This window comes from Henckelia pumila, chromosome 3 (genome assembly GCF_033568475.1).
Source record: "Henckelia pumila isolate YLH828 chromosome 3, ASM3356847v2, whole genome shotgun sequence".
Lineage (NCBI taxonomy): Eukaryota > Viridiplantae > Streptophyta > Magnoliopsida > Lamiales > Gesneriaceae > Henckelia > Henckelia pumila.
In genome coordinates this window covers 156838551-156866375 of record NC_133122.1, presented here as the reverse complement: position 1 = coordinate 156866375, position 27825 = coordinate 156838551, and the positions used below count along the sequence as shown (strand labels likewise).

The 27825-nt window shown below is 38.2% G+C and overlaps 1 protein-coding gene across 1 annotated transcript; it reads right to left on the bottom strand.

Moving 5' to 3' along the window:
* Nucleotides 1-1369: 1369 nt before the first annotated feature.
* Nucleotides 1370-27541, bottom strand: LOC140887098 (autophagy-related protein 18b). Its single transcript, XM_073294133.1, has 11 exons — nt 27384-27541; nt 27233-27306; nt 9693-9766; nt 9483-9592; nt 7315-7406; nt 6374-6486; nt 4671-4790; nt 3631-3776; nt 3188-3301; nt 2328-2390; nt 1370-1719 (listed from the first exon to the last, which is right to left on the bottom strand). Exons 1-11 carry the CDS (start codon nt 27440-27442, stop codon nt 1581-1583), a joined length of 1104 nt encoding a protein of 367 aa, XP_073150234.1. The 5' UTR covers nt 27443-27541; the 3' UTR covers nt 1370-1580.
* Nucleotides 27542-27825: the final 284 nt, after the last annotated feature.

Here is a 27825-nt window from a genome sequence, read left to right as displayed (position 1 = left end):
ATAAAATCATCTTTCTGCGTTATAACTTAACATAGATATAGCCTAAGACTCCAAATAACACGTCTTATGGCCTAAGGATGCAACCCATGACAGAAAAAGTCCAAAAAGAATCGTGACTTTTCAGAATACAGACGTCGCGCTCGAGCGGTAAAATTTTACCGCTCGGGCGGCCAATTTTAGCCAACCTTTCTGTCTCACAGATTGAGTGATGCGCTCGAGCGGTAATATTTTACCGCTCGGGCGGCCAAACTTCTGTCTCGCAGGTGAGGGCTGCGCTCGAGCGGTAATATTTGTCAGCTCGGGCGCACACAATAAAATAAGTGTCATGGAGATCGTCTAAACAAACATGTATAGTCCGGTCGACATGGAATCCGAGTTTATTGCTTTAGATAAAGCTGGAGAAGAAGCCGAGTGGCTTCGAAACTTTTTAGAAGATATTTTTTGTTGGAATAAACCGGTGTCTTCCATTACTATTCATTGTGACAGTCAGTCAGCAATAGAAAGAGCACAAAGTAGTATGTACAAACTACAATGGTAAATCTCGACGTATTCGTCGGAGTACATCTTCCTAACAGTTCCTTTGCGACAAAACTTTGCTGCATAAGTTCACGTTGTGGCTGAATTGAGTTGATTAACCACGGGATAACAAGAGAATTCTGAGACTCCCATTTAGAAAGATCAGCATGATCTGGTTTAGTCTTCCCATTAATATAGCCCTGCAAACCTCTAGATTGAATAAATAGCAAGCGTTACCGTGACCATCAAGTGTTAACAGGACTGATTTGTAGAGAAAAAATATCCCAAGTGGTTGTATGTATTCTTGCTGCATATGTTCATATATCCATGGCCTTAGAAGATTCTTAATTCCTTCTTTGCATCAGACATGATAGAAATGCAACTGGAACACAAGCTCTGCGGCTAAGAAACTAGCGGTCGGTGATGATCCAACAAAAAACAGCGAGCCTATTGAAATCGTGAAGAAAAAATTTTGAAGGAAAAATATATATGGGTTAACTTAGATATGATATGGGCTTCTTTTAATTTAGGCAAACGATCGAGCCTTTCAATCTGTCCAAACATTCAATCTAAAGAATAGCAATTAAGGTTCGAAAATTGCTCAAAACCAATTGCGAATAGCAGCAATTTAAGGCTGAACAAAGTGAAGATCTACAAACAATTTACATAATTATTCCTTGCAGTTATTTCCTTGTCAACTTCTACAACCACGCCGAATAATTGACCTCCCAAAATAACGTTTATCTGTCAAGTATCAACATCTCCCATTCTTGCTTTTTCATGTAATCATTCAGACTTGGTTTAATAATAAATATCCATTTTTACTAAAAAAAATAACATAATCTGTAAATATTGTCACACTTTGTGATATAATAATATATCTATAATATATTGTTCAAAAAAAAAAATCTATAATATAGATATTTCCTTCTGAAAACTTAATAAATGATTTACCACATTCTCTAGTGCACCTTCTAAATATTTATATATTATTTTATATTACATAATAACATATTGATTATTCAAGTCAAACTCGAAATAAACCACCATTTGCATATTTTGTATTAAGCTGGGGATTTTTCTGCAACTGCTGTCAAAAGATTTAGCTCGTGTTCCAAGCTCCATGCAGCTTCATTCTTGTGGTTTACTCTCAGTCCATATTCTTGAAAATACCCGCTAAAAGAAATAACTGATACAGTGGCCCTACAATCGAACACAAACTTTCATTACATATTCAAACTTCTCAAGTATGTCTCTACTGGTTTGTTTGCATTTTACATTTCAAATATTCTGCTACACTTGAATAGATTCTTTTACGGTACGGTTTTGGCGTCTGCCAATGTATCTAATGACTCGAGATGCTTTTACAGATAATAAATGTTATGGAACATATGAGAGGCAGAGACTTCTGTCATACTTTAATCTGGTTTATATATGTCAAACACTTTTGTTATACAAGGCTGAATGTTCTACTTGTCTTTTTAACTTAAAATACTGGTTGAAATACAGTCAGCGGCATTAACAACACAGAGGGAACATCTAATGCAATAGGAGGTGGAAGCGGATGAAACTAAAACGCGGATACACTTGGGTGGCATGTTTTGCAATGCTAACCGGACGTTCGGAAGTGTCCTATGACTTGAAAATGCAGCTAAATCATTCCAAGTACTTCAGGATACGTGCAGAATAAAGTAATGTACCAGAAAAACTACACCGATATCTGAGAAGATTACATTTGGTGTTTCTGCACATGCATCAAAACAGAATAAAGATGGAACAAAGTGGGTCAATTCAAATTGGTGTCAGGTTACCTCAAAGCCACTGGTTCGGACATTGATGTATTGGCTTTTTCTGTCTTCCGAACCACAGTTTGACTGTAAACAAACACCTAAAGATTCATTATGCTTAAAGAAAGAGAAAATCATGAAAAGTCACCTTCAGTCTAATATTTGAGCAGAAAGTACATAATTACGTTCAGAATGTCATAATATGGATGGTCCGCCAATTAACAAGGGCCTCTGAAGAAGTTTTGATGCATTTGGCTCATTTCAAGAAGCTTTTCGTGATGGACAGGTCATGTAGACAATATTTTTTAACAGTAAGCCTCCAAAAAAGAAAAATCACCAAAACTTTGCCAGCTAAGACGGGAAAACATCAGTAACTTCTGATATAATCATATTTTCCCATCAGAAAATACATTACAGGAATTTATTTATTTTTTGTTTGCGTGAACTACAGAATCGGACAATTTATTTTTAATGAATGTAATTCTGTCTAATGACCCGGGTCTCTTGTTTCTTCTGCTACAAATTCACAATTCCGAGTAATATTTGATGTCTATAGTGTAAGTCTTCCAACATTATAGATCACTGAACAGGTAGCACCAGAATTATCTACATTTCAATTTTCACCCTGTTGTAAAACCTTTAGCAAGACCATATTTTTTATAACATTCCTCGTGCTTAAATTATCCACGGCCAAACCAAGAAGAGAAGTAAGAGGCAAGGAAGTAATCTTTCCAAGAGGGTTGAGATTCCTTGAATTATTAGATAGTTTTCTCTCAATTTGCCTCTTTCAGGTATGGTGATACATGGTGTTATGTTTCGACGGCATTTGAGTAAGTCCGCAACAAGCAAGTAAATGCATAATTCATTGGCTTTGCAACAATCACCTTTTGACTCCAGCTGGAAAAGCATGATGAAATACTAGATGATGCGATGGATCCAGTGCGTCACTAACAGAACCAGACATTATATTTCCAAGGAAACTACTCGATTTTTTGCTCCTGAATGTAAAATAAAAGGTACCAGTGAGCAATTAAACATATGAAGAAAAGTAAACCATGTTTAAGGAGCAAAAACAAAAATGCAATGCAACATAAGATTGATATTTAAAACACATTGACAGTCTTACAGCGGACTAGTCAACGATAAAATGTATGAGAAACTAAAAATATATGTTTTTTTTGCTTCCTCAATATATTATCAAAAGAGATTGCAAGTAGCCAAGTTTTTTTAACAAATTGAAGGGCACGAGGCAGCAGCCAACATCATGGTCCTTTTCAAAGACAAGGAGTTGAACAATGCCACAAGAATTTCATAAAAGGCTTTTTACCTGTCGTTGAGATCCAAACTCAGAGGGAAGATGTGAAGAGATCCCGAAGAGCTTGTTGCAAGAAGAATATCTGGGCGATCAGCTGATGGCCCAAAAGAAAGAGAAAAGATGGTTGATGGATATGTCCCCCTACGGAAACTGTATGACTGATAAACATAAGACAACTAAGCTCTCTACAAGAATAAAATAAAACAAAGGTCCGACTGAAGTCAAGCTTTGATATTATTGCATACTGAGAAGATGAGTGGTCATAACTGATTTTTGAAACAACAAATTCATCACTCAACCCCGTACAAGTGCCCTAAATCATATCCTGTAGGCAATTAGCTGAGGCACCAGCCCTGGTGTATGGTGAAGTTGTTTATTAGTTACAGAGTGTTGTCTATCTCATGTAAATCAATGATCCAATTAACTGGAATTAAAATAAAATAGAAAGAATAGACTACAAGTCTACACTCCCATTATCAGGATACGAAATAAAGTTTTAATTTCAGCCACCTTAATAAATAAAATGGACTCAAGAGAACCTCAGTGGCAAACAAAACGTTTCATAGGGTGCTGAGGACAAATGAACATACCCACCAACTAGGTCTGATAGCTTAGAGATTAAACTAGATCTAGGGAAAAAAATGTTACAATCAGTGGTACGGTTTCACAGCGGCTTAATGCACATTGTTAGCTTAGTTTCCAAGAAATTACCCACATTATGTCAGGCAAAATTATTCATGCCTTTAAGGGAACATTTGAAATTAATGAACGAAAAATAGATGAACTCTGGCACAATCGGTCAAATTACATTAAAATCCACTGCTACCAAACTCACAATGTATTAAATCAAGCATATACAAGTACATACACATATTTCTACTGGGAACAAATGAATAAGAATAAGACACTCATACCTAAAAAATCACCCATTATGAATGCTTAGTTTATCAACAGATTAGAATTCCATTAAATTTCATGTATTCCAATATAAAAGAAAAGGGAAAAGAAAAGTAATCATGTTATGATACAAGACTTAATTTTTACTGCTTCACCTTAGTTGCTTCTGAAATCAGATGAACTCTGATTATAGTTCCCTGTTCAGATGCTGTCGCTATATACATCCCATTTGAGGAAAAAGCCAAGGCAGCTAATGGTGAGCGATGGGCATGTATCTGCATTTTGAGTTCACTTAGTTAAATTTCTTGATCATCCTATGGTACCCACAGAAATTTAAATTTCATTTCAAAGTACCCCTAATATTAAATAGTATGGTATCAAAACATACAAATACAAGTAACAATCATGCCCAAACCTTCTTGTAATGCAAAAATCTATTTCAAACAAGAACATAGAAGTCCAAGCACCATACCAGAAAGGTGAGAGAAAGGGAAGATATTAGTTAATTGATTGAACTGGTAGATATGCATCATTTGCAAAGATTAAGAATAATGCCTTTACTGATATACATGAACTTCATCAAAGTTTATGTTTGACAGACAAAATGGATGTTGTCCCATGCTAGATCAATGGTCAGTTTTCTTCGTTCATATTCAATTTATATTTTTTTGTAGAATGTCAGAAGATGACAATTTAGAAAAAAGAAGCTGCACTCCTTTGACAGATGGCAAATTATATCCAGAGCTCTAAAAATCCTTGAACTAAATTATGTGATGCCCTAAGTAAATCATGAATCATGTAAAGGCTGCAATAAAAGTTCTTTGAGTTCTGAGGATTTATACGAAGAAAGTCCAGTCTAAATGCAACCACTAAAATATGCTTTGCTATTTGAGTATGCCATCGTGCATATTTCCCAAGGAGAGGAAGTTCGAACAAACACCGCCCTTTTCATGACAGAACACAAGGAGGAACCATGATGGACATTATTCATTTTTTTTTTTTTTTTGATAAGAAACTATAATATTATTAATAATGTGAAATGATTTGAATACAAACAGTGAACCAGTGGTCCACAAAAGCGTGCTAGTGCCCAACACCAACAAAGTAAGCTATCATTCTAAATCAGTGGTTCACAAAAGCGTGCTTTATCTTATTCACTTATTGAACAGGAAGTACATTAATGAAAAGGAAACATCCAATCGAATTTCCTACCGAATCAAAGCAAGTAAAGCAGTCAAACAGAAGAGCAATACATCAAATTATGTCACAGATTCTCATCAAAAGGGGGAAAAAACCAGAACTGCGTGCTGTCAAAGATTAATCCATGAGCCTTTGCTGTGATTAACGGCATGTTGCTAGTATTTCCGCATTAACGGTCTTTGAGGAGCATCAACAACAGTGCAACAAAGAGATTTGGCTCATACAGAATTGATTCTTGTAACTAGAATCACAAGCAAGAAACAAAAACAAGGATGACTTGTACACGCACTTGCAATCTACCAATACTCTCTTGGTCATGGAAAGAAAGTGAAATAAACAGAACTGAAAGGAATGGTTCAAGAAAACAAGAGTTCAAATTGAATCATTTCCAATCCAGTTAACATGCTCATGATAAAAACAGGGTCACCGAGTCACAAATTGCGCAAGATTGTCAGTGACAAGATTAACTAGGAATTACTGGAAAGCTTTCATATAACATACAATGGAGGAAACGCATCCACGTATCTGATCCAAATAATTTTGAAATAAGCACGATTGATGATGATGAGCAACGATGACATAAGGCAAATTTTGACTGAAATATGATTCGAATATTTGGTTTCACAAGAAATATAAAAAAAAAAAGTTCACATCGAACCTCACAGTGTGATTGCAGATCGATCACATTGTAGACCAACACAGAACCTTTCATTACACTAGCTGGAAGAGCCAAGTAGGGGTTTTCCGAATTTGCAGAAAATGCACATAGCCCTAACAAACGAAAGAGAAATGAAACAGACATTTCCCAAAAATTAAGAGCACAAATCCCAATATTACAATTTGAATTATTTATCGAAGTTGAAAACAAATATGACTTGACACAATATATATTAGGTTATGTGCTAACTGCTAACCCACTGTTTGGTAAAGCCATATTAGGAAGTTTGATAAACTTTGGATGTGTAAGTACCATTTCATATGTTTGGTGGAATGAGATTTTAAAGTGGAATCGGTATTAGAAGGATTTAATGGGATTTCATAAACTAATTGAAATTCTTTCAAAATTGGTTGGATTTCTTGGGAGTTGGAGACCCGTGGAGTGTAAAAAAAAGGACAATTTTTTTCAACTATTATTTACAATTTTCACCTTTCTCAAATTATTTACAATTGTTTTTCATTAAATTATATATCTTCCTCAAAAATATACTAAATAACAAAAATTCAATAAAACACTAGATTCAAAAATTTTACAGAAACAGATGAAATCGATAGTTAATAAATAGTATAATTTTTAAAAATTGTTTATTTTAAAAATATTATAAGTTTATTTTAATAAAAATTAAAAATTTCTCAAATTCAAACCTCTTTATTTCCAACCAAGAAATTGTATGAGAATTTTTTAAAATTTTAACCAAGCGTCAAAAAAAAATAAAGCTTCTCACAGATGATGTAACATGAGAAGGAGGTCTAGTGACAAGCCGTGAGAGTTTACCATCATGCAATGTAATAGAAATCTGAAACATGAGAAAAAGAAAAAAAAAATTGCAAAATACTGAACTGAGTGCTGCTAGAAGCCTAGAGAAATGGTTTCTAACTGACCTTTTAAATTTGGAACCGTATCAATAATGCGCTTGATTTCCAGACTGTTGGCATCATAAATATATGCTTGCTCTTGCAATACAACGATCAATCTGCGTCCACAATTTGTTAGGAAACTTGAAGAATATTTTCCAATGAATAGAAAAGATTCCAAATTGTCCAAATACATTGGTTTGCAAGACCTTATTGATGATGACCCTGGTGTTTAGTATGCTAAGCTGTGTTGCTTTTAAAAAAACACTTTGTCAGAATTGAGTTTTGTGGGTAAAATATACAGCTATGAATTTGTCACCTCTGCAAACATCAAACATGTTTATAGCCAACATTTCATCATTAGTATGTCTCTAATTCGCAATAATGTGCAGCAGAAGCTACGTTTACTGAGCTCGAGCCCAGATCAGCTCCCCATAAAAAGGAGAATTAAAATGTAACCAAATCACAAAATTTCTTGTCGCAACAACCAGTTCACTTCTTGCAATAGAGAGGATTATCATAAGCAACATGAAGTTATAGTTATAGCTAAATTACTATTTTTACGATATTCAAAGTTCAAAAATATCAGCAGTCTATAAATCAAGTGAATGTAAATTTTACAAATGACTTAATAACAAAGCAACTGAGAGACAGTTAAGCAATTAAACCTAAGAATAAAGTCATGAGAGCAAGAATAGAGATAATAAAAAAATGCTTCAAAATACAAAATAGAGGACATCTACCGTTCTCTCTATATCCTTCAGCGTATTCAAGTATTGATGTCTACTTTACAACTGAATCAGCTAGCTTATTTCCATGACAGTCATCAAATCATTATTCTTCAAAACTTTTGGCTTTCTATATTATTTCTACCATTGGCGAACAGTGGAACTTACCATGTAATGAGTGCTATTATTTACAATCTTCTAAATTTAATTTATAAACCTTGGGGAAGCATAGTTAAAAGCAAACAACTGTCTGTACATCGGGAAAAAAAAAAAGAAAAGAGTGATCACCTAGCTAATTAAGACCCTCTCTGTCTCCTTCAAGTCTGGATGCTGAATCAGTTTATTTCCATCATCGGCCATAAAATTAATTGTTCTTCAAAATTTTAGGCATTCAATACTATTTCTACCATTAGCAAACAGTTAATTGACCTTGTAACAAATATTGCTATGTGATCTTATAAATTTACAACTCTTGGGGAATCAAAGTTAATAGCAAACTACAGTTGGTACATAAAAAAAAATAACTAAATAAAAGAAACCAGCGTGCTGATCAAAATCATCTCTCTTTCTACACCATATTTGAGTATTGACGGCCGTATCACAAGTGAAACACCTACTTTCCATGAAGACAATCATCAAATTACAGTTTTTCAATATTTTAGGCATTCAATACTACTTCTACCATTGGCGAAAAGTTGAACTCTTGTACATCAATAAGTAGAGAAATCACCTAGCTGATTAAAACCATCTCTTTCTTTAAATCTTGATGATTGCTTCACAACAGAATCAGATTATTGCAACATGACAATCATCAAATCATTGTTCTTCAAATTTTAGGCATTCAATACGATTTCTACCATTTGCAAACGGAGAAACTGACCTCCTAACGAGTGTTACTATGTGCAATATTCTAAATTTATAAATCTTGGGGAAGCAAGTTAACCAGCAAGCTACAGTTGGTACATCAAAAAAATAAACCGCCTAGTTGAGTGAAACCATCTCTCTGTCCATACCATATTCCAGACTTCCTGTCTTGACTCTTGACATCTATTTCATGGCTGAATCCTCATTTCCACGGCGACAGTCATCAAAACATTTTTCTTCAAAATTTTAGGCATTAATACTATTTCTACCATTGAAGAACAGTGAAACTCAACTAGTAAAGAGTGCTACTAAATGCAATCTTTTAAATCTTTAAATCTTGGGAAAGTACACTTAACAACCAAGCAATAGTTTGTACATCAAAAAAACAAAGAAAGAGAAATCAGCAAGCTTATTAAAGCCATGGAGTATTATGAATAATACAAGTAGCTCTTCAACACATTTGCAAAGTTCAACCTACTCATCTCCAATGAAAATAAGAAGACCAAACAATTGCCATGGTTCATCCCAGTACTCAGCATCTTATCAACATTAGAAACCTCTCATCCCTAAAATGTGTAAAGAGGAAAATATGAGAATGCTTACCTTTTCCTGCTAACACGAACAGCTAAAATGGAAGTCAAGAAATTTAGTTCTCGGAGAGCCGTTCCAGAAACAGTGTTGTACAAGCATAATCTTCTTGGTGATAAAGATGGCTGGTGGAAGCAGATAAAATACAAGAACTAATTAGACACTGCGTTCAACAGTGAAAGACCAACAAAATCTCAAAATAAATTCCAGTAAATGGGAGAAAACCTGTTCACCAGCACCAACAATGGCAAGAAGACTTGATCTGTATAGCATTTCAACAATAACAAATGCCCCAATAACTACAAGAAGAAACTGAATTTCATGAATTGGCCTCAATAAAAAAATTCATCCGTGATTCATTAGATTAAGGATCACAAGTAGATTAAGGCAATTGAAGATGCAGAGTATTTCACAGAAATCAGCTCATTTTTATGTTCCTAGAATTCATTGATTCATTCATCTCTCATTTCCTTGGTTCTATTGAACAACTGCTCTGTGACTAGTTTATTTACTCACCCAAGGATCATAAAACTTCATAGTTCACTGGACAGGAAAAACTTACGCTATAGCAATCAAGTCCAAGAATAAGACCTGAGTTTTACATTCATATTAAATAGAGGCAAAGTCCACGTTATTAGTTTCAAGTACAAATAAGTTATGATCATAGTTGTTAAAAGCGTGCGCCTAGGCGACAGGCGCAGCCAGGCGCACCCATTGCGCCTGGGTGATTACCCAGGCGCATGCCTTGAAACAGGTGCGCCTAAAGCGCTCGCCTTTGTAGAGGCGCACGACATGAGAGAGGCGCAGAGGCAAGCGCCTCATTAATCTGGGACTCAATCTATTTCTATAATTAAAAATTAACCCTAGCCCAACCAATTTTGAAGCCTAATTACCAAAGCCCATAGCTATTTAATAATAAAAGACCTGGACTTTTCATCTCCCTCAATCTTTGGATTATAATTTCGAAACTAAGTTTCTAGCAATCACATTCAGCAGAAGCAATTTAAATCAGGTAGAAGACATCAGCTTTTATTAGTTTCTGCTTGCAGTTTTTTCAAAAAAACAGTCGCATTTTCTTATTTATTTTTACAATTGCTCTTAATTACATTTTTCAAATCCTATCATCCCACTTCCATTCTCTTCAGCCCTTATCTCCTCTAGAGCTTGTTCTGGTAAAAAAATGTCAACTTCTTTAATTATGATTTATGCTACATTATATATATATATATATATATATATATATATATATATATATTTTTATAAGAAACACATTATATTAATTACTATAAAATTATGATTTACAATATGCGGACAAGTGATCCGCCATCAAGGAGGCTTTCATGAACCTATTCCTATCAACAAAATGCAAACGCCCAATCTCGTAATAAATTCGAGATCGAAACATTCTCAAAATCTACATGAGATCCTATCCACGTAGAAGCTTTGATTTTGATCCTTTCCCAACATTCGTCAATCGACTCTTCAAGATCTTCAAAAATTCTTCTATTTCTCTCCAGCCACACGGACCAGCAAACGCCGTGAACGACCACCCTCCAAAAGATTATCCCCTTCAGGCCCAAAAGATGTCCAAGATCTATAGCAAATAAGTCTTGCGTTGATCTTGGAGCCACCCAAACCAGCTTCATCTCTGTCAAGGCCCTAGCCCAGAGCCCACTCGTGAAAGTACAATGAATGAACATATGATCTTGCGTTTCCCTCTCTTTCCAACACAGCACACACCAATTGGGGCATCGAGCACAAGTAGGCCACCTTTTTTGCATCATATCCGAGGTCGGCACCTTGCCCAACACTGCGATCCACGAAAAAACTTGAACCTTTGTTGGAACCGGAGCCTTTCAAATGGCGCTGAATAATGAGAAAACTGGGAAAACACTACTCGGAAAGAAGGACTCGATGAAAGACTTGACTGAAAAGACACCTGAAGAATCCCCTTCCCACACCTTTATGTCGTCCACCCTTTCAACCAATCTCACCCTATCTAAAACACCTATCAAAGCATTTAACTCATCTAATTCGTCATCCCTCAAAACCCTTCTAAGATGCAAATCCCATGAAAGTGAGGATGAATGATTTCCAAACAAAGCAAAAAAAGAGATAGGTAAATTATGAACCGACGAAATCTGATATAAAGACGGGAACAGATCCCGAAAAGAAGAATCTCCCCACCACTTATCCTCCCAAAACCTGACCTTTGTTCCTCCTTTAACCATTGTCCTCGCTAATTGGTGAAAAGCCAAGTAAGATCGAGAAATAAATTTCCATGGACATCTGAATGTGACATTCTTCGCTAACCCCGCATCCCACCCATTCTTTTGTAACCCGTATTTACTCAAGATGATTTTTTTCCACACCGGGTCATCCTCAACATAAAACCTCCACCACCATTTTCCCAACAAAGCCCTATTCCTCAAACAAATATTCTCAATGCCCAACCCCCCTCTATCTTTGGGCTTGCACACCTGCTCTCATGCAACCAAGTGGCAATGTTGGTCGCCATCAGCCTCATCCCAAAGGAAATCCCTCATTACCTTCTCCATCGCCTCCGCTATGCCCTTGGGCACACGGAATAAAGACATGAAATACATCGGATCGCATTCAGAAATGCAGCGATCAAAGTTAACCGCCCCCCTTTTGACAAAAATGCCTTTTTCCAACTTGCCAGCTTTTTGGATAACTTAGTTAAAATTGGTTCCCAAAATGAGGTTTGTAATGGATTCCCTCCTAACGGAACCCCCAAATATTTAATGGGCCAATTCTCCCTGCTGCACCCAATCTGTCGTGATAACTCTTCCACTACTTCCTCTTCGCAATTGATACCTAGCAGGGCACTCTTCTCCAAATTTATCCTTAAACCTGGCATGTCGCAAAATGCTCTGACTACTTCTACCAGAAACCGAAGATGACCCTCGTCTTTGACAAAAAATAGAGTGTCATCCGGAAATTGAATATGAGATATTTCTACCTTATCTCTGCCCACCTCCAATCCCCGTATGAGATCCTGGATTTAGCCTTATCAATCAATCTCCCCAACACATCAACTACCAAATTAAACAGGAACGGTCACAACAGATCCCCTTGTCTGAGCCCCTTTCTGTCCTCGAAATTTGCCCCTTGGCCTCCCATTGAAACACAGCCTTTGATCCATCTTCTCCATCTGTTTCCAAACCCCTTCTTCATTAGAACGACATCCAGAAAGTTCCAATCCACATTGTCGTATGCTTTTTCAAAATCAACCTTGAAACCCAACCCTTCTGCTTCTTCCCCCTCCCCTCCTCTACCATCTCATTCGCAATGAGGCAACAATCAAGGATTTGTCGCCCATCAATGAAAGCATTCTGAGACTCTGTTATTGTGTAAGACAGACTTTTCTTTAGCCGAGCAGAAAGAACCTTGGCTATTATCTTGTATAAACTGGTAGTGAGACTGATAGGCCTAAAATCTTTCACCTTGATGGACTCTTGCTACTTCGGCATTAGACAAATGTAAGTCTCATTCGTGATTCCATTGATAACACCCCCTTCAAATAGTTCATTAAACACCCTCATTAAGTCTCCTTTGACAATATCCCAACACCCCTGATAAAACGCCATTGTAAATCCATCCGGTCCCGGAGCCTTGCAACCGTCACATTCAAACACTGCTTTCTTAACCTCCTCTTCTGAGAACGGTTTCTACATCTCTAAAGTCATCTCCTCATCAATAGGGCACCATTCCACTCCTTCAACACCCCACCCCATCACTGATTTGCTGTACAGATCTTTGAAAAGCTTCACTATGATTGTTTCTATTTGGTCTTCATCATTAGTAACTGACCCATCATCCCTTTCCACCTTGTTGATTGTAGCCTTACTCTTCCGCTGATTCAAAAGCGAATGAAAAAACTTAGTATTGTGGTCCCCTTCTCTCACCCTCTTCACCTTTGCTTTTTGATTGTCAATTTGATTCCTTCGACACACCATTCCTTCCAAGGCACTTAATGGCTTTAAGCTTCCGCATAAATTTATAACCCCCATCCTTGAAATTTTGCATTGTTCCATCATGAAACAAAAGAGGATTTGAAATTTTTGTCTTTAAGCCACACATTCTCAAATCGAAAAGGATAAGGTCCCCACTTGATTTTTTCCATGTCAAGAATAACTGGAAAATGGTGCGAAGTAATTCGAGAAAGAACTGTTTGTCTATAAAAAGGGTAAACCTCCGTCCATCCTCCCAAAAATAAGAGTCTGTCTAATTTGCAGCAAATAGGGTCCGCCCTCAAATTTGACCATGTGAATTTCGCATTCAATAAAGACGGATCAACCAGCTCCAATTCCTGTATCAGTGAATCAAAACAATTCATGCTTGTTGTTATGGATGTGTTATTCAACTTTTCACTTAAAGATCTCACTACATTGAAATCCTCTCCTAAACACCATTTCTCCCCACATAAAACTCTCAAACCAGCCAATTCATCCCAAAAATTCTGTCTGTCTTGGATTACATGGCCCCTACACCGCTGTAAATCACCACTTGTTATCAATGTCTTTCTCAATACAAACTGATACCGAGGATTCCCCAATCAGATTATCCTTGACCAAAACCACTTTTGGATCCCACATTACCACAATACTTTCTGATCGACCAATAGCCGGTAAGGTAACCCACTCCACAAACCTTGATTTCCACATACTGGCAATAAATCTTCTATCCACCACCTCTCTTTTGATTTCCTGAAGTACAACCAAATCTGGTCTTTCTTTTCTCAAGATAGCTCGAATAAGACCTCTTCGATTGCCCGATCCTCCGCCCCTAATATTCCAAGAGCAAATCTTCATTTAATCACTATAAAACCCTCAACCTGAAAATCCACCTTCCGGACTCCCATTTTCAGAAGACATGCCTCACCACCCTCCAATTCCACCAACTGCAAGCCCAGCCCCTGTCCAGCCCCCAAACTACACCTTACTTGCTCAGAACCATGAACATCATTCCCTGACAAACCTGGCTTTTCCCCAAACAGTGGCTGTCTCACCTCCCCTAAAATTTGGCAGCAGACAGGTCTTTAAGCAGGATAGTGTCCTCACTAATATCCAACAAGCCACCACACTGCTCCCCCAATCTTTTTAAAAGATGCGTCGTCCATAAATCCCAAGGGATCCCAAAAATTCTCACCCAAAAATTCTTAACCTGTCGACCTCCGAACAAAGGTTCTGATCGACATGATCTATTACCATTACTACTCTCCTCTTCTTGATTTTTGATGATACTCTGTCCACTATTGACGAATACTTCTACACCATCAACGATACAAGTATGGCCATAAGTTTTCCCCTCAAACCTCGACTTTGAGTCAATTTTATCTTCATGCCTCACGCATTGAGCCACATCTGATTCTAACCCATTCCCACTCCCCTCAGCCGAGGGCCTCTTCATACCACCCCAACCAACCATCACCCTCGTTCCATCAACCACTACCTGAGAATAAGACCGTCTTTACATTGACAGAATCTACGGCAATACGGACAACCAAGGGGCCACGAATTGTCTGAATCTGCATGAAGCTATTAAGGAAGCCACCTTCAAAACCTACCACTTTGATTTTGGCAGCAGACAGGTCTTTAAGCAGGATAGTGTCCTCACTAATATCCAACAAGCCACCACACTGCTCCCCCAATCTTTTTAAAAGATCCGTCGTCCATAAATCCCAAGGGATCCCAAAAATTCTCACCCAGCTCTTACAACATTCAAACACATCCTCTTCCCTATTGATCTCTTGCCTCCAAGTCTCAAAAGACAAGGTGACCCTTCTCTCGAAGAAGCACTTCTTCAGTTTCAAATAAGAGGCTGCCTCCTCCTCGTTATTAGGCCACCACACTGCTTTATTTGCCTGGAACGGGAAAATCTCAATCTGCCTCTTAACAGCCTTACCAAGAACAGTACGCACCAAATCCCACGAGGTATTAACCCTTTCCTTAGTGATAATAATTGCTTTCTTCCAATCTTTAACTAGACAGGGACGGATGTTAGCCTTAGCGTCAATGTTCCTCGAATCAGTGGTCTTCGGTATGTCTTTACCAATCTGCGCAGGCTCCCCAAACCGATTCCTTTCTTCTCTTGGATTGGCTCCATTAACCCCCCCTATTCCGGACAAATCTGAACAAGTAGTAGGCCAAACATTTCCACCCCCACCCTGCACGTCCGCTTGGTGCAATAATGCACTGCTTGTACCCCATTTGTGCGTATTTGGTCACCTCCAGAAAGCTACCTCTGCCATTGACATATTTATGCACAGAGATTACAGCGTCCTTACCTCTAACTCTGTTGAACGCTGGGCAGGACTTGGGATTATTGATATAATCCCCAATTATCGACCGTAACCACTTAGCACTGTCAAGATCTAACTCCAGCATATAGCTTGCATTCCTCGTTCTTTTTGTCAAACAAATTGAAACTCCCTCTCAAGCCCAGCCTGATTAAAAACAGTTTCTGTTCAACTTTAACCTCTTCAACCACCTTGGAGAAATGTCGTTCATAATATCTTGCCCTATAGTGCCTGGGATCCTCTCTCATCACCATTTCGGTCACAACCCAACCTGGAGTAATCTAAGTAAAGGAAAGAAGCTGGGGAAAAGGATGATAAAAGAACGGGAGGGCTAGGAATCAAAAAAGTAGGAGAGAGAAAGACGCCGGTCGTCACCGACGGAGGTCGGCGCTGGCCGACAGAGAGTGTTCGAACGGGAAGGGATAATGAGGTGTGCAGGAGAAAAGGAACGGGAGAAAGCTATGAGGAGTGTGTAACGGCAGATCTAGGGTTAGGTTAGGGAGAGTAGGAGAGAGAAGGTTGCTGGCCGTCTTCAACCTCCACCGGAAGTCTCGCCGGCCATCGGGAAGGTGGTTGGTAGAGAAGCATGGGCGGCCGAAGTGCGACTACGAACGGTTGGGGGTTTTTCGCGAAGAGAGAAAAAAAAGATATGTACATTATATATCATTGCCTTTTTTTATTTATATCAATATCGTTGTATATTTAATTTATGTAATACAATAGTATCAATCATTTATAATCCTTAATTTTAAAATTTATGTCAAATGCGTTTTACTTCGATAAAGCGTGCGCTTCGCTTTGCGCCTCAGGCTCCAAGGCACCCTAGCGCTTTTGTGCGCCTTGCGCCCTAAATAACTATGGTTATGATGAAACTCTTTCGTGTAGGTTATTTTATTTATTACAGTTTGAAGTTGTTAATATATGGAGCCAAATTATTTGTTTAAGGATATTTTATATAGGTATTGGTAGCCGTCATCGTAACGTAATTTTCCTACACTGAGAGAGACAAAGAGTGAGAAGAAAATAATAGTTCTGAGAGGGGACAAGTTCTAGTAAAATTCTCTTTATTTTCTTGGTTTCATTATAAAAAAATTTGCAGTGGTGGCAAGTGGATGTAGCTCTCACAATGAGAATGGACCACCATAATTCGTGTGTTTTTGTGTTTACTTTCGTCATTTTTATCGCTTTCAATAATCAAAACTAGGATCATAATTCCTAACAAGTGATAGAGCGCTAGGTTAAACTTGAGAGTGATGGCTAACGAAGAAGGTTTGATACATGGATTGGAAAATTTCATGACAACGATTTTGCTTTTTGGAAAATGCAAATCGAGGACTATCTGTATAGTAACTGATATCAGAGCGTTGAGTTGGATTTGAAAGTGATGGCGAGCAAAAAAGGTTTGGCACATGAGATTGGAAAATTTGATGACAACGATTTTACTTTCTGGACAATGCAAATCGAGGACTATCAATATTGTAAAGGAGAAATCGACTTCCGGTCTGATGGAAGTTTTATCACATATGTACAAGAAGCCTTTCATAAATAATTCGGTATTTTTTATGAAAAAGATTTTTAATTTGAATTGAGAGAATGGGCTTATGTGGCAACACATCTGAATGAGTTTAATACAATTTTTTTCCGTCGAAATTAATTTTGATGATGAAGTTTGTGCCTTAATACTTTGACTTCTCTACCAATCAGTTGGAAACCAATGCGGGTTACGGTTAATAACTCTATTGGTAGCGAAAAACTGAAATTTAATGATGGCAGAGAAAGAAATCTTGCAGAAAAAGTTTGCAAAACTGATTCTGTTGCAACAACATCAAATACTGCCTTACATATTGAAGGCAGAGGAATAACATAAATTCTAATCGGAATAGAGAAAGATCACAATCAAGGAATCATAGAAGTCATTCTAGATCTGGCAGAAATCTAGAGTGTTGGAACGGTTGGGTACAAGGTCATATGAAAACGAATTGTAAGGCACCGAAAAAGGACAAAAACAAGGACAATGATGCAAACGTGGGAATTGATGAGATTCAGGATGCACTACTGTTGTCTGTTGTTGATTCTTGGGTTTTGGATTCAGGTGCGACCTTTCATTCGACTCCTCATATGAAATTATGGAAAATTATGTTTGCTGAAATTGTGGAAAAGTATATTTGGCTGATGGAGAACTTTTGGATATTGTGGGTATTGAAGATATTTGTTTGAAGATGTCAAACGTGACTATGTGGAAAATAAAAAATGTGACATATACGAAAGTTGATGCGAAATCTAATTTTGCTAGGACAATTTCACAATGAAGTACATTGAAGATTACAAAAGTTCTATGGTTGTTGCACAAATCAATAAAACTAGAACTCTTTATATGACTTCTTATTGGAGAGACATGATTGTTGTTGCTGATTGTTGTGTCATATGAGTGAAAAAAGATGAAGATGCTTGTGTCAAATGGTAAAATACCAAAATTGAAATCGATTGACATCCAGTTATGTGAAAGTTGTGTTTTTCGAAAGCATAAAAGAGTTGGTTTCTCTAAATTTGGGAAGATCTTAGGTAAGGAAAATTGGAGTTGGTGCATACTGATGTTTGGGGGCCTTCACCTGTGAGTTCTCTTGGAAGATCTAACTATCATTGATGATTATACCAGAGAGATATGAATTTATTTTCAGGATAGCATTGTGCTGAAAAGAGATCAAGATGATGAAAACTGTTCCTGGAAATCTTCAACAATACAGTGTGACTGAAATGATGAATAGGATCTTGAATGAGCGTGCAAGAAGCAAACAAATTCATGCAGGATTGCCTAAGGCATCTTGGGCTAATTCAATTACATGCCAGTTTATTTAATTAATAGGGTCCCTTAGCGCCTTTAAATTCAAACATGCCGGTTTGGAGCGACAACGAGGTAAATTGTTTTTTCTAAAAGTGTTCTGTTGTTTCTCTTGTGTTTATGTTCATGCTTCTGCTAGAAGTAAACTTGATCCTAAGGTTAAGAAATATTTCTTTATTGTCTATGATGATACTGAGTTTTTTTACCGTTTCTCGTATGACCAAAGTCTGGAAAATTATCAGGAGTAGAGATGTGATTTTCAATGAGCATGTTTTGTATATAGACAGATTGGATAAATATCAAGAAAAAGTATATTCTAAAGTAAGAAAGTAATGAGTTAATTCATTCGAAAGATTTTTCAGCGAAAGATTTGCAATAAGATGCTACAACTAATGAAGAATATGTACTCCCGGCAGACCAAGAAAATGTAGTCCCAGACACAACTCATGCCCCAAAATTGAGGAGATCTTCTAGAATTTCCAAGCCACCACTGAGATTCTCTCCATCCTTAAATTATATTTGTTGACTCACTGAAACCAGAAAGTTATGAGGAGACAATGCAGGTTGACAATCAGTTAGTAGAGTTACCATAGAGGAAGAAAACATTGCAATTAGCACGATGATAGCAAGCAGTCAAGCACTATAAAGCAAGATTGGTGGTGAAAGGTTCTTTATAGCAGCCAAGCACTATAAAGAAGAAATGAGTTGATTATAGTGCTGAGTTGATTATAGCCATATTTTCTCTCCGGTGGTTAAATTGACCATTGTAGTAACTCAATCCCATTTTACAAGATTAAGTGATTTAAACATGTTAGAAAATGGCATATAATTTTAAAAGTGGCAAAACATGTTTAAAGAGTCATTATTTGGTGAAAATAAGTGAAAAATCAGCTCCGAAACGTCCGAAAATGGTAGGGAGGGTCCCGGGGGTCCCAAACTAGTTCGGAAGCACCCAACAGTTCGGAAGGAGCGAACAGTTCGGATCATCCGAACCCAGTTCGGACCATCTGAACTCAACAGGAATCAGGTGTCAAAGTGGATAAGACAAGTGACAGTTCGGATCATCCGATCCCAGTTCGAACCATCCGAACACCCCAGCAGATTGAGGTGTCAAAATGCTCTCTACACGTGGGATTCATGTGCAGATCGGATCGTCCGATCCCTGGCCTATAAATATGCGTCCAACTATGTTGCATGGATACGGGTACGGGTATTGGATCGGATACGATACGACTACGACAATACGGGAAATTTTGAAAATACAGGACACGATACGGCTAGGATACGGCTAGGATTAAAAAATATTATATATATCTATATAAATTCAGTATTAAGGCCGATCAAGAACTTGAAACGGGAGAGTGGAGGGCTGCGTCCGGCGAGCGGCGTCCGGCGGCGGCGAGCGGAAAGCTTCAAGCAGTGGGTTGGTGATGATAGACGACGAGAAGCAGAAAGTGGGAAAGAGGAACGATCGAAGAGAGAATAGAAGATTTAGGGCTTTTTTAAGCCCAATTGATATTAATATATTTATTAAAAAGTCCCCATAAATTTCTCACTTTTCAATTGCACCCTTAAAACTTTCAATTTTTTTGTGATTTGAGCCAAACGTACCCAGAAAACGTACCCGGGCCGTACCCAAGCCGTACCCAGCACGTACACACCTAGTCAAACTTAAAAAAAGTCAACGACACGGGTTTTGTCGTATCCGACACGCGTATCCGCGTGTCGTACCCGTAGCCGATACTTCAATTTTTTTTTTTCAAAGTACCCATGCTACATAGGCGTTCAAACTTCATTTTCAGATGCAAATTGAAGGGAATTTCGAACTCTTAGTCTATATTTGAGTGTTTTGGGTTATTCTTGAGAGTTAGGCACTAGCAGGGTGCTATGGGGCTTGTAGCGGAGCTGTGCTTGGGTCAGGGCTTTCGACATCAGCGAGCAGACGTCGGACGCAGGTATAAGTCTAGACTCATGATTAGCTTTTGAGAGTAGCTATTAGTCTAGTTAAGACTTTTAGATCAGTAATAGTGACTTGATAAATATTGGTTTGTAGGCTTGGATCCTAAAGTGGTGATCATAAGACTGCCTTTATAGAGATACATAAGTACAGACTGAGATAGCCAGTTGAAAATATAAGTTTATGTGTTGCATTATTATTTATCATGAGATACATGATATACTGTTCATGATTTGTATGCGGCATTTGCATACCATGTTGAGCTTGTTATTCTTTCGAGATAGTCAGTTGCTCTAGGGTCGCTCAGCCCTATGGTTGTTTTTATTGTACGATCGGGTACCGTGTGACACCCACTGCCACTGAACCGACGGAGCAGCGTGTGCGGTTTATCCAGGACGATAATAGTCCAAGATCGAGTCTAGTATGTGTGGCACCCACTGAATCTTCGGAGCAGCGTGCGCATATTGGAGGCGCCTATGTTCTGAGCATGATTTTCCAGATTTGATCTCAGTTTATCCAGAGCATACATATTTCATGTTTCATGCATCATATAGACTTGTATATTCGATATTTGCGTACTGGGCGTTAGCGCTCACGTCTCTGCTTTTATCTCAGACACCCTATTCGACGGGGCAGGTTTACAGGTGAACCAGGAGCGAGATCTGTGGTTGGTAGGTGACCAGGGCTTTGTAGCAGGGATCGCCAGAGGTTTCTAGATTAAGATTTATTCGGAATTATTTTATTCGATATGGTTGTAATAATTTAAGTTGTTTTTGTAAGATTTTAGATTGTTTAAGTTTCTGCTCTGATTATGTTTAATTAAGTTTAAATGCATGCTTAAGTTTCTGATTAGTAGGTGATCACGGTGCGGGTCACTACAACCACAGTCAGAATTATACTTGGGTTAGTGGCACAAGAAAATTTGCATCTCAGCTTATAGATGTAAAAACGCATTTTCTTCATGGTGATTTAAGGAAGAAATTTACAAGCAGCAGTCACGGAGTTTTGAGATAAAACGAAAGGAGAAAATGATGTGTAAGCTTCAAAAGAGTTTGTACAGTTTGGAACATGCACCTAGACAATGGTACAAAAAATTCAAAATTTAATTAGTAATGACTTTCTGAGATGTCGGGCAGATCACTGTTGAACATCACAAGGTTCGATAGTTCTTATATCATTTTACTACTCTATGTTGATGATATGTCGATTGTTAGAGCTAGTCTGCTAGAGATTAATAAGTTGAAAAGGAAAATGTCTAAAGAGTATGCGATGAAATATTTGAATTTTGCAAAACAAATCATTTGTATGAGAATTATTAGAGATGTCTCAAGAAGAATATGTGAAGGAAGTCCTTTGCAGATTTACATGAATAGAGCAAAACCAGGGAACACACCGTTGACTGCCCACTTTCGTCTATCTACAGATCGGTCACATTAGTGTGAGGAGCGAGGTTAAATTGACATGATAAGGTATGCTACTGTTATTGGTTGTTTTATACATGCAATAATATGTATTATACCAGACAAATCACATTCAATAGGATTTGTGATCTGGTTTATGAGTAATCAAGAAAAACAACACTGAGAGACGGTGAAATGGATTTTCAAATATTTGATAGATACTGAAAATTCCGCTTCATGCTTCAAAAAATCAGGTTTTTACTTGCATGGACATGTTGATGCTAACATGGCTGGTGATGTAGATAGTAGAAAGAGTACTTGATTTGTTTACATTTCGGGTGTCACTGACGCACTACGGTTAATCGGGTTTAGAAATAGATAGTTACACTTTATGCAGCTGAGGCTGAGTATGTTGCAACAATAGAAGCTAGTAAAGAAATGATTTGGTTGCGGTCTTTCTAGAAGAGTTGGGTCACAAATATAAAAAAACAAAAAAAAGAAAAGAAAGGTGTAACATATGTTGACATAACGTTGTGTTACTCATTTGACAAAGAATCTTGTATATCATGCTAGGACAAAATATATACAGGTTCAATATCATTTCATAAGATACGATCGGAAGATGGAACTCTGGCTCTTGAGAAGATTGAAGGAAGTCGTAATCCAACTAATATGTTGATTAAGACTACGACGGTTGAGAAATTGAAGTTGTGTATAACTTCAGTTGGACTATTTCATTGAGGAGTGAGGAGTCGCTACCGCTATAAGTGGAAACGATCGATGATTGTGTATTTCACATATATTGGTGTAGCCCTAATATTGGTAGTCGTCATTGCTACATGATTACATACACATCGAGAGACGGAGAATAACAAGAAAATAGTTTTGACTTTTGGAAGGGGATAGGTTGTTGTAAAATTCTCTTTGTTTTATCTTGAGAAAAGAAAAACCATATTTGGTGGTACTCCAGGAAATCAAAAGAGAGGTGGTGGATAGAAGATTTATTGCCAGTATGTGGAAATCAAGGTTTGTGGAGTGGGTTACCTTACCGGCTATAGGTCGATCAGGAGGTATTGTGGTATTGTGGGATCCAAGAGTAGTTTCGGTCAAGGACAATTTGATTGGGGAATTCTCGATATCAGTTTGTATTGAGAAAGACAGTGATAACAAATGGTGGTTTACTGCGGTGTATGGGTCATGTAACCTAAGAGTGATACAGAATTTTTGGGATGAATTGGCTGGTTTGAGAGTTTTATGTGGGGAGAAATGGTGTTTAGGAGGGATTTCAATGTAGTAAGATCTTTAAGTGAAAAGTTGAATAGCACATCTATAACAACGAGCATGAATTGTTTTGACTCATTGATACAAGAATTGGAGCTGGTTGACCCACCTTTGTTGAATGCGAAATTCACATGGTCAAATTTGAGGTCGGATCCTATCTGCTGCAGATTAGACAGATTCTTATTCTTGGAAGGATGGACGGAGGTTTATCCCTTTTATAGACAGACAGTTCTTCCTCGAATTACTTCGGACCATTTTCCAGTTATTCTTGACACGGAGAAAATCAAGTGGGGACCTTCTCCCTTTCGATTTGAGAATGTGTGGCTTAACGATACAAATTTCAAATCCTCTTTTGTCTCATGGTGGAACAATGCAGAATTTCAAGGATGGGAGAGGTATAAATTTATGCGGAAGCTTAAAACCATTAAGTGCAACCTTAGAAGATGGAACGAGGAGAGTTTTGGACTGGTGGAGGTTAAATGTGCTGAATTGAGAGGAAAAATAAAAAAACTGGACGAGATGGAGAGTGAGGGGTTAGGATCAGAGGAGGTGGACATCGAAAGAAAGGAAGCCAAATGTGCCCTGGAAGAGATGGTGTGTCGAAGGAATCAGATTGACAAATCAAAAAGCAAATGTGAAGTGGGTGAGAGAAGGGGACCACAATACTAAGTTTTTTCATTCTCTTTTGAATCAGCGGAAGAGTAAGGCTACAATCAACAAGGTGGAAAGGGATGATGGGTCAGTTACTAATGATGAAGACCAAATAGAAACAACCATAGTGAAGTTTTTCAAAGATCTGTACAATAAATCAGAGGTGAGGGGGTGGGATGTTGAAGGAGTGGAATGGTGCCCTATTGATGAGGAGATGGCTTTATAATTGGAAAAACCGTCCTTAGAGGAGGAGGTCAAGAAAGCAGTGTTTGAATGTGACGGGTGCAAGGCTCCGGGACCGGATGGATTTACAATGGCGTTTTATTAGGGATGTTGGGATATTGTCAAAGGAGACTTATTGAGGGTGTTTAATGAATTCTTTGAAGGGGGTGTTATCAATGGCATCACGAATGAGACTTACATTTGTCTAATACCGAAGAAGCAAGAGTCCATCAAGGTGAAAGATTTTAGACCTATCAGTCTCACCGCCAGTCTATACAAGATAATAGCCAAGGTTCTTTCTGCTCGGCGAAAGAAATGTCTGTATTACACTATAGCAGAGTGCTTTTATAGATGGACGACAAATTCTTGATTGTTGTCTTATTGCGAATGAGATAGTAGAGGAGGGGAGGGGGAAGAAGCAGAAGGGTTTGGTTTTCAAGGTTGATTTTGAAAAAGCATACGACAATGTGGATTGGAACTTTCTGGATTTCGTGCTAATGAAGAAGGGGTTTGGAAACAGATGGAGAAGATGGATCAAAGGTTGTGTTTCGAGCGTCTCATTCTCGGTTATGATCAATGGGTGGCCTAAGGGCAAATTTAGAGGACAGAAAGAGCTCAGACAAGGGGATCCGTTATCACCGTTCCTGTTTAATTTGGTGGTTGATGTGTTGTGGAGATTGATTGATAAGGCTAAATCCAGGGATCTCATATGGGACTCGAGGTGGGCAGAGATAAGGTAGAAATATCTCATATTCAATTTGCGGACGACACTCTTTTTTTTTGTCAAAGACGAGGGTCATCTTCGGTTTCTGGTAGAAGTGGTCAGAGCATTTTGCGACATGTTAGGTTTAAGGATAAACTTGGAGAAGAGTGCCCTGGTAGGCATCAATTGTGAAGAGGAAGTAGTGGAAGAGTTATCACGACAGATTGGGTGCAGCAGTGAGAATTGGCCCATCAAATATTTGGGGGTTCCGTTAGGAGGGAATCCATTACAAACCTCATTTTGGGAACCTGTTTTATCTAAGTTATCCAAGAAGTTGGCAAATTGGAAGAAGGCGTTTTTGTCAAAAGGGGGGCAGTTAACCTTGATCGCTGCAGTTCTGAATGCGATGCCGATGTATTTCATGTCTTTATTCCGGGTACCCAAGGGCATAGCGGAGGCGATGGAGAAGATAATGAGGGATTTCCTTTGGGATGGGGCTGATGGCGACCAACATTGTCACTTGGTTGCATGGGAGCAGGTGTGCAAGCCCAAAGAGAGAGGGGATTGGGCATTGGGAATATTTGCTTGAGGAATAGGGCCTTGTTGGGAAAATAGTGGTGGAGGTTTTATGTTGAGGACGACCGTTGTGGAAAAGAGTCATATTGAGTAAATACAGGTTACAAGAGAACGGGTGGGATGCGGGGTTAGCGAAGAATGTAACATTCAGATGTCCATGAAAATTTATTTCTCGATCTTACTTGGCTTTTCACCAATTAGTGAGAACAGCGGTTAAAGGGGTGACAAAGGTCAGGTTTTGGGAAGATATGTGGTGGGGGATTCTTCTTTTCGGGATTTGTTCCCGTCTTTATATAAGATTTCGTTGGTTCATAATTTACCTATCTCTTTTTTTGCTTCGTTTGGAAATCATTCATCCTCACTTTCATGGGATTTACATCTTAGAAGGGTTCTGATGGATGATGAATTAGATGAGTTAAATGCTTTGATTTTAGATAGGGTGAGATTGGTTGAAGGGGTGGACGACATAAAAGTGTGGGATGGGGATTCTTCAGGTGTCTTTTCAGTCAAGTCTTTCTTCGAGTCATTCTTTCCAAGTAGTGTTTTCCCGTTTTTTCATTATTCAGCGCCATTTGGAAGGCTCCGGTTCCAAAAAAGGTTCAAGTTTTCTCGTGGACCGCAGTGTTGGGCTGGGTGCCAACCTCGGATATGATGCAAAAAAGGTGGCCAACTTGTGCTCTATGCCCTAATTGGTGTGTGTTGTGTCGGAAAGAGAGGGAAACACAAGATCATATGTTCATTCATTGTACTTTCACGGGTGGGCTTTGGGCTAGGGCCTTGACAGAGATGAGGCTGGTTTGGGCGGCTCCAAGATCAACGCAAGACTTATTTGCTATAGATCTTGGACATCTTTTGGGCGATAAAGGGATAATGTTTTGGAGGGTGGTTGTTCACGGCGTCTGTTGGTCCGTGTGGTTGGAAAGAAATAGCAGAATTTTTGATGATCTTGAAAAGTCGATCGACGAATGCTGGGAAAGGATCAAAATCAAAGTTTCTATGTGGATAGGATCTCATGTACATTTTGAGAATGTTTCGATCTCGGATTTATTACGAGATTGGGCGTTTGCACTTTGTTGATAGGGATAGGATCATGAAAGATAGGATCATGAAAGCCTTCTCAGCGATGGCGGATCACTTGTCTGCATATTGTACATCATCATTTTATAATAATTAATATAACGTGTTTCTTATCAAAAAAAAAAAAAAAAAAACTGGAACCATGATTCCTAACAAAAGTGGCATTCCGATGTTTTATTTCCCTTGTTCGCACATTACACCTTCTAAAATGGACATGGTTGTCAGAATCAGTCCATCTGATAAACGTAGGACCAAAACACTGGGCTCAAGAAAACTTAAAGCAACTAGAATCCCCAAGAATGGTATGTAAGCTGTAACTACTAAGAGATACTTAAAAGGTTGATTAAAACCGGAAGACACTATGTGAGCCACTATTCAAAGTTTGTTCTGCATGATAATCAAATAAAAAGTATATATCGGAACGAAAACGAGTTTGTGCACAGGCAACATAAATTGTCTATTTTTTCTCCACTGAAATGGCATCCCTTCGACGTCAACTGCCTACAGTCTCAATAGCCTTCAAAATTGGAAGAGATAAAAGAAAATAAAAGCAAAAAATTTCCTAAGAGCATGGCCCAGCTAGAGAGATTCTACACAACACAATTCAAAAGCAATCATTTTTCTTAAAAATTAATCATCAAAGCACTGCACTGTATTATATCACCAGAACATTAATTCCAACGAACGACAGATACTTCGATATCAATGATAAATTCACAGACTTAATGAATGCACACCTTGTTCATAAAGAAGCTTTCCAGTGTTGCAGTCAAAAATTTTGAACCCATCCCTCGTTCCGATTGCAAAGCAGCTGCGCGAAATTTCTATTCGATTCAAGCAACGTAACCATTATAGCCAAAAAAAAAAAAAAAAAAGTTCTGAAATGACCTGTTATCTTGATTGAATGAAGCGCAGATAATAGGGTGGGAAGAAGATTGAGTCGCCATTCGCGTGCGTAATTGAAGGACGGAACTCTTCTCATGTCACTGCTCTTTCTTTTCCACACGAACTAACTTAAAAGCAAAGCCTCGCCAATGACAAATACTTTATTGTAGGTAATGAAAAGCAAGGCTAATGTTATTGGGTAGGTCTTGTCTGATAGGATTCGATAAATAAATAAATAATAAATAAATAAATAAATAAATAAATAAATATATATATATATATATAGAGTTTTGCTATCCTGCCCACCCACCGTGCCCACCTAATGTGCCCACCATGAGGTGGCACTCAACTATTGGATGTGATGAATTGTGCGTCCAATAGTTGAGTGCCACCTCATGGTGGGCACATTAGGTGGGCACGGTAGGTGGGCAGGATAGCAAAACTC

Excerpts from the sequence above, each read along its gene's own strand:
- LOC140887098 (XM_073294133.1), bottom strand. The coding sequence starts at position 27,442 with ATGGCGACTCAATCTTCTTCCCACCCTATTATCTGCGCTTCATTCAAT. Across the intron at positions 27,307-27,383 it reads TCATTCAATCAAGATAACAG|CTGCTTTGCAATCGGAACGA; the intron begins GTCATTTCAGAA and ends AATTTCGCGCAG. Across the intron at positions 6,487-7,314 it reads TACGGTTCCAAATTTAAAAG|GGCTATGTGCATTTTCTGCA; the intron begins GTCAGTTAGAAA and ends TTCGTTTGTTAG.